This window comes from Kwoniella bestiolae, chromosome 5, assembly GCF_000512585.2.
Source record: "Kwoniella bestiolae CBS 10118 chromosome 5, complete sequence".
Taxonomy (NCBI): Eukaryota; Fungi; Basidiomycota; class Tremellomycetes; order Tremellales; family Cryptococcaceae; genus Kwoniella; species Kwoniella bestiolae.
The window spans coordinates 812,802-828,581 of record NC_089245.1 but is presented as its reverse complement, the minus strand read 5'-3'; the positions used below and the strand labels follow the sequence as shown (position 1 = coordinate 828,581).

Genomic DNA, 15,780 nt, shown 5'->3' with positions numbered 1-15,780 from the left:
TTCTTTATACTTGTTCCTCCTAGACTAATAATTCGGTTTCGCTCTTTCTTATTTGGTTTTTCAGTGATACCTTGTCTTGTATTCGTTGTGAAATAGTATGATCGATGGTCTTGTTGTTATTTGTAGACCCGCATTTTATGTTATCTCATGTCATGTATACATGTTGATGAACCACCCGTGTACATAATCCAATCTGCGAGGGTAGCATGTCTGCACTGAAGCAGAAGGGGAGGAAGCTTGGTGATAGGTCCGGTAATCGGGGTGCCGGGTGATGTTTACGATTAGGCGATGACCGAAGATGGAAAGGTGATCGAGTTGGAACGTCATTGACGATCTATAGCAAACGTGATGAGTTATCTCGTTGAGTATGTTATCAGTACGACTAGCATGATGCATCGTACATCAATAACAGCTGAATATCAAAGCCATACCTGAATATCAATATAGGAGTACCCTCCTGGCATCCAGGGGCAGCAACATAGTCAAGCTGAATCGGAAACGCGTCAATCATTTGAATGGCAAGGAAAGATAAGACAGGAGACACGTTTATGATGTTATAGTTATTCAATCGTAAGTCGAAAGTGGACGTCTCTTTTGTCTTGTACTCGCAGGGTACAGCTTAAACCCCTTCCAGATGCTGATGCTCATTCGTACATCGTTCCACAGACAGAATGCGAACGTTGTATTTGCTACAACCCAGTAACTTGTAATCCTGTAATCCTTCCGATCAAATCGAATGCTTCCTATACAACCAACCTGTCTCTCCCTCCTCACGCAAGACAAAGCATATCGAACTGAATCACCATCCAACAACCAACCTGCCTCTGCCTCCTCATCTAAGACAGACTCACTCCACTCACCATACCCACCGCCATGACCAAACTCTCCTCAACCATCTCCTACAAACTCCTCCGCAAATGGGACCGTCTCCTCCGCTTGCTCCCCCTTTCACACAGATGGGAGATATGGTCCGACGCCTCCGGAAAAGGCTATGGAGGACACCTAGGCCCGCAGTCCAAGCCATTGGACGTATGGCAGGATAAACATCAATATCTGGCGGGAGGGAAGGGGTCAACAGAGTATATAGAGGCTATGGCGCTGTTGAGGAGTTTGGAGAAGTGGGGTGAGGGGTTGAGGGGGAAGAAGGTTTGGTGTTATTGTGATAATTATCAGGTTTATCAGGTACTTAGACGAAAATATGAGTTGGGGAACTTGATGGGGCTGGGGTTGGGACTGGGGTTGAGGTGGAAAGGGAGGGGAAGGTATTTCACCTCGAATGGCTTGTGGTTGGGTGCGGGGTTTGGGGGGATTGCTACAACTTCTATCGTACGATCAGGCAACACAGCGAGGACGGACGGAGATATCATAACGCCCAAGGCTCGATGCCCAAAAGTCACCAAAACATTCGAAGAGATTGATGATTTGATACAAAAATATCAGATAACGATAAGAGCTAGATGGGTATGGGGGAAGGATAATTTCTTGGCGGATAGGTTGTCGAGACTTGGGAATGGGGGCTTGACACCGCATGTGCTGGGGTTGCTGGAGGCTGCAACGGCTACGTCGAAGGATGGGAGGAGTCAAGAAGGAGAAGAGATGGGTAAGGATACGGGGCTCACATGAGGATCATGAAGGGATTAAAGATTAGATGGATAGATGCGAACCCGCTCACTGTTGGGTTATACATGGGGAATTGGAAAGGATGGTTCGATACCGCTCGGATAGGATAGGAGGACAGGGGGATCTCCCATGACTGTCAGAGATAAGGAGAATGACTCTTGTTTCAGCTGGGGGCTCAGTCCCATAAGATATCGCGTGCAGTTCTGTATATCTGTGATTTTACGTAGAGTGTTGTGTTCTGTAATGTTGATATCACAGTCTTTTCGATCATTTGTACCATAACACTGAGATCTCTTTTTTTTGTACAATTCCATGAACGTGTATGTATATCCTCCTCACGGTCGACATAACCCCAACGATCAGATCGTCCACTGAGATGAGATGAGATGTTGGTAGTTGTTCCCTTCCTTCCGCTTTTCGCCGTCACCCTCTCTGACAAATCACATGCTGAGCCTGATCTGGACATTGTCTCTACAGCACCGCAAGCAGTCATCCTATTCTCATAAAGCGAATGTATGCATCATCCCATCTACTGGGCGTCCTCTTTCCTCTCTACAGATAGATACCTGACACAAACCCAGAGTACCGTGGTATCACGTGATCATCGCTTTTTCTGTGCGGTAGTGTATCCGGGTAAGTACAAGTTAACCTTTGAGTGCGATGTCTTCCCAACCTTGATCATTCTTGGTTATACATGACCAAGGCATACATAGCCTCACCTCAACAAAAGACTACATGACCCTCTGCCGGCTGTATCAGCAATAACAAGAACAAGAACGAAGGGAACACAACCCACCATGTCTTCCCCACCCCAACCACTCACTCTCCCCATCCTCCCATCCTCCCCATCCCTCCAATCCCACCTCCAAGCCCTGGACCACCTCTCCCTCCGCCTGCAACACCTCACATCCTCGACCACTCATCCCGTACGTATACCCCTGGGATCCAAGGCGTCAATCCTGGGTGAGGTGGTACATACGAACGATATTAGGGTGAACATCGGTGCAGGATATTGGGTAGATATGACTGCGTTGGAAGCTTCCCAATATGTTCAAAGGAGGAAGGAGCGGTTGTTGGAGGAACATGCCAGACTACCTGAGGGACGGGCTAGACCTAGTGTGCTGGAAGGATTGGAGAGTGGAGTGTCGGCGGTGGTGGGTAAGAGGAAGAAGAGGTTGATAGCTCCTAGTGTTGGATTTCATCAGGTATTTCATCGATTGCCTGAGATGGAGTCTGGACCGTCAAGTTCAATCTCACCTCCTGAGAAAAAGCAAGAAAAGGATCTTGTTAAATCGAACGAGAAAGAGGAAGCAGCACCAGTAGATGTCGGAGTCAAGCCTACCCACACGGCAGAAGATTCTGAGATGCCGAATGACCAGTCGAAGGATAACATCAAGTCACCAGTAGCCAAAGATGAGAATATCAATCTGGCAAGTACGCAGAACACTCCTCAGCCTGGAAAACCGCTAGACCGAAAAGGGAAGGGGACGGAGACCGACAAGTCAGCTGCTTCTCTGGTTGAGTTATTGGATGACGAGGAAGGTTCAGATGCAGAAGTAGGAGTTTCAGGCAACCACGGCGACGATACAGTAGGTTTCGCTGACACTTCATCGTTGCCCCATGTATCGATCATACGACTGACTCCATGATACTCTCGCAGACACTCAACGAAGAGGGTCTACCAATCCACGAGATCCGCGAAACCCTGTCCGGCGAAACTATCGGACCGCCCCCTCCCCCGTCCACCTCTTCCGGCACTGCTGCTGAGGCATCAGTAGAAGAAAAAGAAGATGATTATTTCTCAGACGAAGCTGTAGCTCGTAGAGCTGCCTTACGGAGGAGGTTGTTCAACGAAGATACCTCGAGTGATGAGGATGATATTCCAACTAAAGAACCTATAAAAGCCAAAGGCGGCATAATACGCTCTTCCTCCTCTCAACCCGACGCTCCATCAAAACCATCGTCCTCAGTCACACCACTCACACCGCCCTCTCCTCCCGTGAGAGAACGCCGTCCCTCATCCTCCCTACCTGCACCTGCCAAATCGATCCTTAAACCGCACAATCCCCCCACACGCAAGAAATCAGTAACCTTCGATCCATCCCTTCCTTCTCCACCTGCCTCTCCTGCGCCCGCTGAATCCCTCTCTCAGATGAGTAAGAGATTCGGGTTCCCCCTTCCTCTTGGTGTATCCGACGAAGATACCAAAGATGAGGGGGAGTTCAGCGTAAAACCCGTTCCGGTTATTCCTGCCCCTACGCCCAGGCAGAGGGGAGATGGAGGGTTTGCAGGGTTCAAGAGAGGGTTTTTGGATCGACCTTCGTCATCCAGTACGACCATCACACCTGTCACTACAGATCAAACATTGCAGGAACGTAAGAGTCAGTTGATGGCGAATGCCGTTCAAGACACTGTACGTGAAAGGGGCCAGCCTCCATCGACTGTTGCTACCATTACACCTGGTAAGAGCGATCAGAAAAAAGCCTTCAACGATCCACCTCCAACCAAGAAACAAAGTCTGTTCTCTCAGAGACTTGGTCAACCCACGATAGACGCTTCTGCACCGAATATCCAGACTACTTCTTGTAGGATGCCGAACCTACCGAAAGTTTCTGAAAGTCAGGGGACAAACACGATCAAATCTGGGGTGGTGGAGAAACCGCCAATCGTCCAACAAGGAGTGAAAGAGCGGTTGGATAATCTCAAGATCCATGAGAGACCCGGACCTAATGGGGTGATTATGCCCCGGAAGAGTTTGATTGATACTACTGTGGGACGGACCAATTATACCACCAATGGTGAAAACCACAATAATACTCATATGCAGAGAAAGGATAGTCAAGGAGATAATGACGAGGAAGAAGAGGAAGACGAAGAGTTCAGTGAATACTCGACAGGCTCAGAGGACGAATATGATCTCGATCAAGCATTATTAGCTAGGGAGGTGGCGCTGGAATATCATAGACGACAGAGCTATAAACCACTTAATCGTGATCCTGATGATCCTTCCGACGATCAACCCGAACAAGGGGAGGAGGGAGAGGGAGGGGTGATGTTGGGTTTACCCCGAATCTCGGAATACGGCGAACCGATGATTATCAATCCGAAACCTGAGGATCTACGACGATTCATTAGGGTCGGGAAATTGGAGAATGGGAATTTGGTTTTGGCACCTGGTGAGGAATCGCTGGAAACTGATGATGAAGACCAAGGCGAAGAGGATGAAGAAGGGAAGGGAGAAGGGGCACAGAATAAAGAACGGAAAGAGAGGAGGGAGAATAGGGAGAATGTCATGAAGAAATTGATGGGTCTAGAAGTATCTACTGCTCAGCTGATAGAACAGGAGAGGAAGGATAGGGAGGAGAAGACTGTGGAGAAAGGAAGGAGGAGGCAATGGGAGGATTGGGAGAGATCATTACCTCCTATTCTTGGGGGTGACACCACATCAATCACTGATCAAGTATCAGATCGGGATGAGGCTCAGGAAGATAAAGGATCGACTGAAGAGCAAGGTAGTTCGAAGGAAAAGGAAAAGATTACCACGAAACCACCTGTCATCCCTTTAGTACCCGAATCGCCCATGTCACCTAGCCTACCTATCAACACATCTGTACCGCCACCGCCACCAGCTACCGCTACAGCGGAAGTGACATCGACTGAACCTGTCAAACCCAAAAAAGTATCGAGATTTAAGGCTTCTCGAATGGCTGGTAATTAGTCTTTTTGTAATCGTTGTATTCTGTATTCTTAGTTATAACGTCCAATGGAATAATGTATAGTCTATATGCATGATAATATGCAAGCGAGCTTCATCTATCTTGATCTACAAGGTAGAACAAGATCTGAATGAAAACTAAACCACCAAAAGTCACTGAACCCAACTCCCGTTCAGGTTAAGCCGCTTGACCTTCGGAAGCGAACAGCTTATCCAACCCTTCTTCCACTGCTGAGATCTTGGATAGGAGGATCTTGATAGCTTCTGGGACGAGTTCTTCGGGGTTGTACTGCCCTGTTGATTCTACATTGACTATCGCGCATAACAAGGAATCAGCTGAAGTTCACGATGAGGCGTTTGACAGTGGTTCTGATTCTGTCTTCATGTTTTCGCCGTCTCGTCTTGTCTCTACTCTTTACCACTATTGTCCCACCCTCACCCTCACTACACAGCTATTCCGTCTAGCTTGACAATCCTCCCTCCATCCACATTTGAGCTCGGAACATAACTCCACTCACACATGAAATGATCCCTTATCCTATTCAAAGACACCTTATCGGCAAATTCAGGATGCCTCAATACCTCCCTGCTGACGGTATCTTTCCTTGGGTTCTTCACTACCACCTGATCATTCTCTATCTCGATGACGCCCTCTGGGAAACATTTTTGGAATTTCTGTTGATGTTCGACTGGAATGGGTTCGCGGAGGATTATATGGGGTAGGAGACGGTATGATGCGGTTGCTAAGATCGTACGTGGGTTTAGCTCTGCTCTTCCTCCGGGACCCCCCGAACACGACGAATGATACTTGACAGCAGGATCTCTCGGTCAACTTACCAACAGGACTGAACTTTGCATGATCCATGCCCACCCCCTTCCTCGCGAAACAATGCAGATCCACCTGTTGACCCGGTCTAAGCTTGCACAGCAGTATATCCCTATCGACAGGCTTCGGTTCCTTTCCTCGGTATTTCCTCGACTGGTCACCCGAGGGAGACCACTTCATCATACCCGTGTAGACGTTTGAATCGTAGTACAGTTTCTTGGGATCTTTTTCGGATTTGTCTACCCCCGGTCGTCGATCGCATCGGACGGAGAGATCGAATACTATTGTGTCTGTTTCGTGGGGGGCTGAGTGGGGGGATGCTGTGATGTCATAGAGCAAAATACCCAGTGTCAATGTGGATGTTGCAAAGTATATTGGTGATAAGCGTTATGTGAGAGAGGAAATTGACTCACGCCTGTACTTCAATGATCTCGGATCGATCTTCAACGGTACTAATCCCACTCTGTGACACAATACCTCATCTTGCATGATTGAGGTGTTGTTCCACACATATATCTCTTCGATGGCGATGGTGGGTACCTGATGATTGGAGCTTGTGATCAGCTGAACATCTGGCAGATAAGCAAACTTGCTCACCTCAGCAATCATCACTCTCCTCAAGGCATTCGCTATGGACGCATCTACTCCTACCAAGTCAAATTCGATTGTTGAAGGTGTTAGACGTTGTACGGATGTTATGAGGTTCTAGAACACATATCTCAGTATAGAAAGCTGTACGAGAAGCGGATCCGAGTTAGCTCACCTCCTTGAATTTCTGTAGGCTCCATGAATGATCTTCCCCTGGGTAATGACCTGGGAATTCTGAGCCGGCGACCTAGGTATAACAGCAAGCGTTAGCAAGTCTATCGGAGATATCTCAGTCTTCACACTGGTCACTGGCCTAGTAGCACATGGCATGATACAATCCGGCAATGGCTGACTGAAAAGCGGGCAGAGAGGGATAAGAAGGAAAGATTCACTCACAGCGCCAATTCGTTCAGGTAACACCTGAACGTGCCGTCGAGTATCGTCTAGTGAGCGAGGCATCTTTTGGGATCGGTGGAAGAGAGTGTATGGGTTATCGAGATGATCTTGCTGACAATTATAGGAAATGTGCTAAATCAACATCAACTCAACATTTCGAAAACAAGAAATATATCATGAGCAGAATTCTGACTTTTGTTTGTATGGGTGGAACAAATAAACCCAAGTCACCCAGGCACACCTAGAGGAAAATCACGTGATTTTGAATGTGGTCATCTCGTGGTTTTAATCCTGTTTCAGTTTCAGATGTTGATATTTCTTTGGGGATATTGATGTGGAGTCTCCACAATTGATCAGCATTTTGACTTTATATTACCGGTTACTATGCTACTATTTCACTCACTCCGTCATTGTCTGTGTCCGATTTCATCCTTGAACCTGTCATAGGAATTCAGTCACCATATACTCAGTCATGTAGCTAGTATACGCAGTAGCCATCATCAACATATAGAGCAGATCAATAGAAACGGACCATCCTTCACCCAAAATGTCATCCCCTCCCAACCTCCTATCTTCCCTAGACCTCATCCCAGGCCTCAACTCACCAGCAAACATCGTCTCCCCTCAACCCTCCGCACCCTCCTCACCACCCTTACCGACCCACCACCAACGATCCAAGACAGCTCCACCGCCCAACTTCTCGCCCTCTCATCGTCCCACTTCACTCCCTTCTTCCTCAAGAGTAGACGAATCACCAATAGCAGATTCAACCACCAACTCACCTCATCATAGTCCCCCTTTAGCCTCGTCTTCAACAGAGAACAGCCCGAATCACGCCTCATGTCTTCGTAGGACCCCTTCGTCCTTGTCTAACGGATCGAACGGACATGGAAGGGAGAAGAAGAGGTTGAGGTTCACCTCTTTGTCTCATACTCATGCGCATGGCGGACCTAGTCGAACCGCATCAAGCTCTGCTGCTGGAGATATAGTATTCCCTGGGCGCGCAGTGGAGGAAGGTCAATATGCTCCGAAAACTACTAAAGGGATACCGCGAGATCAGGTGGATTATCTCATGAGTGATCCTGGTACGCCCAACTTATCAGAGACGTAAGTACCATTGGATTGGGTATTCAGCTAGTCACGGTAGATTACCTGGGCATAGCTGATCGCGCATGATACGTGTGTTGTAGTGCCGATCAAATTCGAAGAACACTTTCTTTAGCTTCTCTAGACTCGCTGTTACTGCTCTCGGCGAATCCTTCAGGAGAAAGAGATAAGTTGATAGCTGAAGTATCTAAAGTGGGGAAAGATTTAGTATGGAGGAATCAGAACGAGAAGAAGTTGTTACCTCGTGATCCCGAGAGGGCAGGTATACTAGCTCTGAAGAGGGGTCTAAGTGAGTCATCATATGCTCACAATTGCCATCTTCCATACCATGCAACTCAGCTGACCTCATTGTACCCACTTAGGATCATTCCTCTTAGCATTCTCTGTTCGAGCAGGGATCAACGTCCTCCTAACTCTCTTCCGGAATCTACGCAATAAGAAGCTACGCTTAGCTCTGTTCAGACACGCCATATTCGGTCAAGAACCCTTCAGATTCGGAGCGATGTTGGGAACATTCACTTTCCTCAATACGCTTACATTACATATATTGAGATTAGCCCCTCCGATAGGGTATTATAGAAGACGGCTGAAGAATGGGATATTCAATAAACCGACTTTTGGGCCGCCGGAGAGAGAGGGGGATGAAGGTGAGAGAAGGTGGCAGGCTGCTGTTGCTGGTGCGGTGGGGAGTTTGGGATTATTGTGGGAAAGTCAAAGTAGGAGAACTGGGGTGGCACAACAGTGAGTCATCCTCCTCTCTGCAAACCAGTAGAGGGAGAAGTAACTCATTGTATGTGATTTCACTAGGATGTTCGTAAGAGGACTTCAAGCTTCGTATAACCAGTATACCCCTCGTCTGGGGATACATATACCTCATGGCGATTTATTGGTATTTGGCGCTTGCTGTGGTCAGATCATGTTTGCGTGGTTGTGTAGTCCCGAGACTATACCGAGGGAATATAGTGCATGGTGAGCTAATGTCATCCGCATCCTCATGATGAGACATCTAGCTGATTTCTGCATCAACAGGATCTTGCAAGCTTCCAGGGTACCTGGCTTCGCAGTCAACGCGAATAGGACCTTGGTGAGACAGAAATTCATAGAGCCAATACAGGTCCAGAAGGCATTACAGCATAAGGTCAGCTGCCCTTGTGCCATACCTCAGGTGAACGAAAGCTGATAAATTGTCCTGTAGGCTATCACACCTACCAACCGAAAAACGCTAGAGCAAATGTTGATCAAGCTGAAAGAGGGATGGAAGCCTTCCGTGGTACCTTGGTAAGCTTTTTGTCCATATTGCTGGCGATGATGCAGGTAGCTAATGATCAGTATAGTGAGATGGTACATCCTTGGGTTGATAGTTGTCCGGAAACCAACCTGCGACGATTCTTCGCCGTTTTCGTGAGTCATTGAATCTTTGCAGATGCTCAGTATCTCGACTGACATAGCATACTTCCGTGTTGCAGCGATTTATGCTTCCCGTTTACTCTGCTCTTCACCTCATACCAATGCTAGTCCTCCGTCGACATCACGTCCAAAGAGATCCTCTGAGGATGCTGGCGAGAGTCGTGTGGGGTATAACGAGGAGTTGTTCCTTCCTGGGTGTATTCGTGATGATCTACCAGAGTAAGTCTCGCTCGTAGGATGTCATGAGATGTCGATGGCTCAGATCAGGATCTGTTGCTGATTGTCTGTATCACATGCAACAGCGTTGTTCTGCTTGAGAATTCAGTCAGTCGAACAAGGGTGGGCAACCAGCTTTTTGAGAACCTTGTTGAAGAGGAAAGAGACCTTCTGGTTAATGGGGTTTAGTACCTGCTTATCCCTGCTCGTGGAAGAGAAGGTAAGTCACGTATCAAAATTCAACTTGACGCACGTCAATAGGAATAAGCTGATATTTGTTCTGATCATGTAGAAACGACGCGCAGAGTTAGGTTAGTTGGCAGCATTGGATATGCTTCAAACTATCAGCTGACTCATATCCCTTTCATGTTCATAGCAATGTACGTCCTCCCACGAGCACTCGAATCAGCCTGGTCAAGCGCCAGAAAAAGAGCATGGGTTCCTATCGTACCCTTTGGCGAGACCATTTTGGGGGCGGTCGCAATGGGTATGGTCATGGATGCGTACAAGGTGAGTCAGCTGACTCCTTGAGTGCGAGGATTGGAGCTGATATTGATATCATATGGATTAGCACCAACCTGATGCTATGAGTGGGATAGTCAGGAGATTGCTTTTCCAGCTTGTTGGGCCTGTATAAGTGCGAATCACCATGGAGAGGTCTTGGGTGTTATTTCCTACTGAAAGGCGGAGACGGTGTTGTAGCAAGAAGCACCATGGTGTAGAGTTAGACTTGTGTATATGGGTAGGAAACATTGATTTCTATTGTATTGTATTGTATAATAATGCTCTTCTCTTACGTTTAGTACATCCTCTATAACCTGTACCAACAATATGCATCTTCGTGTGCTTACCCGACTCTTGTAATCTCGCGAATTTCGTTCTTGTTCTCACCGAAACCTAGACCTAGATGCAGCATCGAAGAATTATACATCTTTACATGCTATATAGTAACCACCATGCTGTAATCTAGATATATATAAAACGTCTATGCATGAGATTATTCGACCCCATCCCGAGATCATCGAAATCCAAAATTCAGATGATCCAATGTTCATTCGAGATGTAAGACAAATCAAGTAAATCCTCTTATACCCAGTACCCTCCTCACGTCATTGACGAACCGCAGACTATCTAATACAGGTATGGACTGAAGGAGGGCTTCGTCGTTCGGGTCAGAGGTCCATCCTTCGATGGGCAGGGCGTTGGCTGTGTTGTGTGGAACAATCAGATTAGCAATGAGAGGTAGGAATCTAGGATTGAAGGGGAACGTTGTGAGAACTTGATTGATTGAATTGGTGGACATGGACAAGGACAAGGACGAGCCAAATCCCCTTTTCACTCTTTGATCTCATTTATGAATCCAATACAAAGTGAAAATGAAAAGCCAACTCACCCTTATTCCAATTATAGCTCACCGGACTATTATCCATAAAGCACACCCTACTGAGATCCTTCTCGACCAACGCCAGGTCCTTGATATAGCTCCCATTGGGTTGTAAATGGCACGACTCCCTGTACAGTCTCTTCGCGAATAGGTTCCGCCCGGCGTCGAGCCATTCGATAACGGGGTCGGCATACTCTGGCATGGAGGCTGTGAAGATCACGAGGGTGTACCATGATGCGACCTGCTCACGAATAGGGGTCAGCAATGAGCAAGGGAATGTCATCTCATGGGGATGGAGAGATAGTATAGCCTGCTTCTATGATTGGACGGACAATGATGCGATAAGATAGGAACGAGTACGTGTAAGAGAGGAGAAGCAGTAGCATCGTCAAGACGGTTGACCGTTGAGAAGAGGCTCGCAGGCTGATATCCAAAGGACATGGAGCAACACCCAAAAACCAAACCCAAACTCACCTTCTTCAAGAAATGATCCACATAAGGCCTCTTATAAACATGATACATCGTCGATCTCCCATTCAAAACAACTTCCACCGAATGTCCCTCCCTACTACTCCCCTTACCCCTATTCTTCCCACTATTCGTCAGTGCCGTCAAGCTCAACCCGAGTATCCCTCCGCCGCCAGACGACCCAGCCCCAATCAGAGGTCTCGACGTAGAATGAATGAGCGTCTCGTCCAGATCTAAAATCAAGGTTTTCTGAAGATGGAAGGGTGTGGTAATGTTCATTCTGGGGATTTTGGGGATTGGACCGCCGTTGGAGGAAGAGGTTGAAGGGGGTTTACGGAAGATTAGGGAATCGTTCTTCTTGATAGGAGCTGGGACGGATGGGTCGAGGATTGAGGTGGATATGGGATTGGCTAGGATACCGGATTTCCTAGTTTGCTTGGTCTGAGGCTCGGGTTGGTCCTTGTCATCGACTTTGGTAGTTTTAGACGTAGGGTTGGAAAGTATAGAAGGTGGAGGGGAAGTGATGGGTTTCTGAAGGTTTGTGAGACTCTGTCGATGGTTCAGAGGAGGTGGTGTTGGTTTATCTGTATCGTCAGATGATGTTGATGAAGGAGGAGCAGATTTCAATCTAAAAGTGAAATTCTTCCTCTCCCTCTCCCTTTCTCGCTCCGCATCGTGATCTTGTATACTCGCTACCGCAAAATCATCTTCACCTGGCGGGGGCACATCCAGGGAATCTTGATTTGCAGGTGCCCTCGTAACCAGCGGATCTATCCAATCTTCCGGCTCCTCTTCCTGTTCGGTCTCTCCCTCATGTTCGACCTCGCTACTTGATCCTTCGACCTCTGCTTCTCCGTCGGTCTTACCTGATTCCTCAGGTTCGGGTAAAGAGATACCAGCAGAAACCATCAGACTCTCGCCCAATTCCCTCAACACCCCTACCCCCACACCACCACCATTGGATATCTGATTCTTAAGTTTTTGTCTATACCTAGACCTACTCCGACTCCTCCCCGATCGGGTCTCACCTACCAAACTTCGCCAGAAAGATAGGAGGATAGACCACAGCACGAGGGCTATGCGGAATATGAGCGGTGTAGTCGGTGGGGGCACCTTGATGGAGGAGTAGGTTGTGGGCACTTTACGACGTCTACCATTCCCGCCATTGGATATATTGGACGAGGAGGAGGGGGAAGAGCGGTATCGCCGTTTGGATCGAGGTGTGGGAGGGAGATTGGATAGTCTTGGTGTGGATAGGGGATTAGATCCGGAGGATGGAGGGAGGGGTGTAAGTGTCCTGCCGAGTGGTGGTTTTGACGAAGAGGGAGAGGAAGAAGAGCGGAGGGGTATGGAGATGAGAGATGAGAAGTAATAGTCTAGTCGACTTAGGGTGTTCATCTGTATTTGCGGATGTGACTCTATGTCAGCAGTATAGACTTGATGAACAGGTGGAAACGTGAGAAACCTGGGAGTGTAGAGAATTAAGAGAAAGGTGCTTACCTTGATTCGATTTATCCTATGTATGCTATATCATGATCCAGAGTCAAGATTGTTGTCCGGCCAGAGATAAAGATAGGGGCAGAACTATAAAGATGATATGATTATCGAAGAACAGAGTTGGACAGGGTGTACGTATACGTGTAAATGTTCGTGTCGTACTTCGTCAAATGTCGCTTCGGCGGATATTGATACGTGCTTCTGACTGGTAGATGGGTATGGTCCCAATGTATAATTACTGATGCATTAAGAGCAATGTTGTATCGTTGTATGTTGTGTATGATGATGTGGTTCAGTCTTTGTCTTTCACTCCCGGAACAACGCGATCACTCTGCTATTAACCGGTGCTTAGCTTGTGGTTATAACCGTGGGGATATCACCATGCCCCATACAAATTAGACCATACTGTATATAGCTAATAGCGTATGGGCTCACTCGTTACTCAACAATGTATATGAAGTGGATGCATATATATCTACCATACCTCATCATACACCACACACCATATACATCCCACAGAATCACAAGCATTACACAGATGATACGAGTATAGTCGCATTTCATTCAGTAAAGTTATACCAGAGTATGTCTTATAGATAAAACTTCTTGTATATATATTCCAAAAAAGATATATATTCAATCGATACGATAATTCACTTTGAAAAAATCATCCCCACCCCTATTCATCTCTACAAGATGCACTCAGAGTAAGATCATATAGCAGATAGAGGGGAAGAGGTAGATCCATCAAAGATGAAATACCAGAACGAATAAAGGTTTGAGAAAGAGGCGGAAATGACGGCGAGTTGTGAATAGACATTATCAGGGTGTTTTATGTTATTTTGTTGAGAAAGACGGACGACAGGAAATTTGAGACGGGCGAAAGGAAAAAGAAATGGGATATGAACAGGGTGGAGCGGGATGTGAGCGACAGAAGAGGAGCGAGAGTGCAATTAAGCAGCCTCGGCACCATCTTGGTTTTGGTTGACTCCTATTTATGGAATATCTCGTCAGCTCTGCACCATACATACCAGATCAGCAGAGAGCGGAAGAAACAGACACCCACGTCGCTCTTTCTCAGATTCGAGTTGAGAGTAGAGGAGCATCAAGGCCCTCTCGGTAGATTCGGGAGTACCTTGAATGGTGAACATTCTCTCGCCAGTCTCGTCGTGAGGGACTTTGGCAATAGAGATTCTTGAACCGGAGAGTCTTCTGATTTCAGTAATCTTGGAACCACCTCGACCACTATACACAAAGCGTTAAGTCAGCACATGTACGGATTTGTCATTCCCGTTGTTGCGTCCACTCACATGATACAACCGACCATATCACTAGGAATAGAGATGTTCTGAGTTCTAAGGTTGGGGTCGTTCAAGTTGATGATGGGGTTCTCAGATTGTCTTCTATCCGCCGCGGCAGCAGCACCAGCCCCAGCAACACCAGAGATAGAAGCTCTAGGAACGGCCGAACCCCTTCTCTCACCAGTAGGGAAGGGATTACCGAAACCCGCTGCGACCGAGGTCCTTCTAATACCTCCAGTGGGTCCAGTGACAGCTTGGGCACCCAATCCACCCGCAAGTACACCAGCATCACCAGCCGCACCAGGATGGTAGAGGACGGTACCGGCTCCTCGGTCGAAATCCTCTTGAAGGCACTTAGCGATCTCCGCAACGGCAGTTTTGATAGCATCTACTGATCCTTGCACCTCTACGACCCGTTCAGTAGATTGGGGTAACATCTCTTTGGAGGCGACCATACGGGCTCCGGAGAGATCTTGAATCTGCTTGATCTTCAATCCTGATCTACCGATGACTGTACCCATAAGGTTGTGGGAGATCAAAAGTCTGATAGAAGTGAAGGATCCGACGGGAGGAGGGGGGAGGGAAGAGTCCGAAAGGGGAGTTTCAAGGAGGAGTCTAGCGACCTCAGCATAGGCTGATGAGACGGACTCAAGATCACCGGAAACGGAGAATACACGATCTTGTACACCTGGTACAACTTTTGATACTCCCGCTTTGACGCCGGTGAGGTTCCTGATGTGGGCGATGGTCGCTCCGGCTTTACCAATGATGATACCTGCCTCCTTGGTTGATACGAGGGAACGAAGGGAGAGGGGGTGATCACCGTTTTCATTGAGGGCGGCGGAGGCATTGTTGGTGGGGGAGGTGGCGGGGGGGACGGTAGCCTCTTGGGAGGTCTTGGGGAGACTTGGTCTTTTATCGGTGCGAGGAATTGATGAGGGCGTCGACAGTAGATGTTGGGGGAGAATGAGAATGCGCGGAATTAAGTTAGCACGGACATTAGAGTATTACATGATGATACGATGGGATCGAAAGGAAGGAGATGGTAAAGACTTGGGAAAGAGGGAGGAGAAGGAGAAGGAGTGGGAGAAGGAGAAGGAGTGGAAGAAGGACTAATGTAGGAAGCGGGCAGAGGTCGAGATCAAGAACAGAGACGATAGACGATGACGAGACTTGTTCCAAATACCAGACACACTTGACTTACCAGGAGCGATTTCAGCCATTGTGAATAAGGGAGGAGATTTAAGGTTAAGAG

At 47.6% G+C, this 15,780-nt stretch overlaps 6 protein-coding genes across 6 annotated transcripts; 3 read left to right on the top strand and 3 right to left on the bottom strand.

Annotated features, from left to right (window-relative positions):
- Nucleotides 1-873: 873 nt before the first annotated feature.
- On the top strand, nucleotides 874-1,623 carry I302_106694 (uncharacterized protein; the record flags this gene model as incomplete). The annotated part of the gene is made up of 1 exon (XM_019192656.1): nucleotides 874-1,623. The coding sequence occupies one exon, from the start codon at nucleotides 874-876 to the stop codon at nucleotides 1,621-1,623; it is 750 nt and encodes a 249-aa protein (XP_019045653.1).
- A 794-nt stretch (nucleotides 1,624-2,417) lies between these two features.
- Nucleotides 2,418-5,338, top strand: I302_106693 (uncharacterized protein; the record flags this gene model as incomplete). Its single annotated transcript, XM_019192657.1, has 2 exons — nucleotides 2,418-3,209; nucleotides 3,281-5,338. The coding sequence occupies 2 exons, from the start codon at nucleotides 2,418-2,420 to the stop codon at nucleotides 5,336-5,338; spliced, it is 2,850 nt and encodes a 949-aa protein (XP_019045654.1).
- A 175-nt stretch (nucleotides 5,339-5,513) lies between these two features.
- On the bottom strand, nucleotides 5,514-7,208 carry I302_106692 (uncharacterized protein; the record flags this gene model as incomplete). Its single annotated transcript, XM_019192658.1, has 7 exons — nucleotides 5,514-5,647; nucleotides 5,854-6,078; nucleotides 6,173-6,481; nucleotides 6,575-6,701; nucleotides 6,759-6,866; nucleotides 6,925-6,996; nucleotides 7,146-7,208. The coding sequence occupies 7 exons, from the start codon at nucleotides 7,206-7,208 to the stop codon at nucleotides 5,514-5,516; spliced, it is 1,038 nt and encodes a 345-aa protein (XP_019045655.1).
- A 484-nt stretch (nucleotides 7,209-7,692) lies between these two features.
- I302_106691 (uncharacterized protein) lies at nucleotides 7,693-10,512 on the top strand (the record flags this gene model as incomplete). Its single annotated transcript, XM_019192659.1, has 12 exons — nucleotides 7,693-8,252; nucleotides 8,336-8,541; nucleotides 8,615-8,993; nucleotides 9,060-9,221; nucleotides 9,282-9,390; nucleotides 9,448-9,530; nucleotides 9,587-9,653; nucleotides 9,719-9,878; nucleotides 9,962-10,095; nucleotides 10,168-10,186; nucleotides 10,252-10,385; nucleotides 10,447-10,512. 12 exons carry the CDS (start codon nucleotides 7,693-7,695, stop codon nucleotides 10,510-10,512), a joined length of 2,079 nt encoding a protein of 692 aa, XP_019045656.1.
- Nucleotides 10,513-10,947: 435 nt separating this feature from the next.
- Nucleotides 10,948-13,125, bottom strand: I302_106690 (uncharacterized protein; the record flags this gene model as incomplete). Its single annotated transcript, XM_019192660.1, has 3 exons — nucleotides 10,948-11,081; nucleotides 11,269-11,500; nucleotides 11,734-13,125. 3 exons carry the CDS (start codon nucleotides 13,123-13,125, stop codon nucleotides 10,948-10,950), a joined length of 1,758 nt encoding a protein of 585 aa, XP_019045657.1.
- A 1,052-nt stretch (nucleotides 13,126-14,177) lies between these two features.
- I302_106689 (uncharacterized protein) lies at nucleotides 14,178-15,748 on the bottom strand (the record flags this gene model as incomplete). The annotated part of the gene is made up of 4 exons (XM_065870320.1): nucleotides 14,178-14,215; nucleotides 14,291-14,469; nucleotides 14,535-15,411; nucleotides 15,730-15,748. 4 exons carry the CDS (start codon nucleotides 15,746-15,748, stop codon nucleotides 14,178-14,180), a joined length of 1,113 nt encoding a protein of 370 aa, XP_065726392.1.
- Nucleotides 15,749-15,780: the final 32 nt, after the last annotated feature.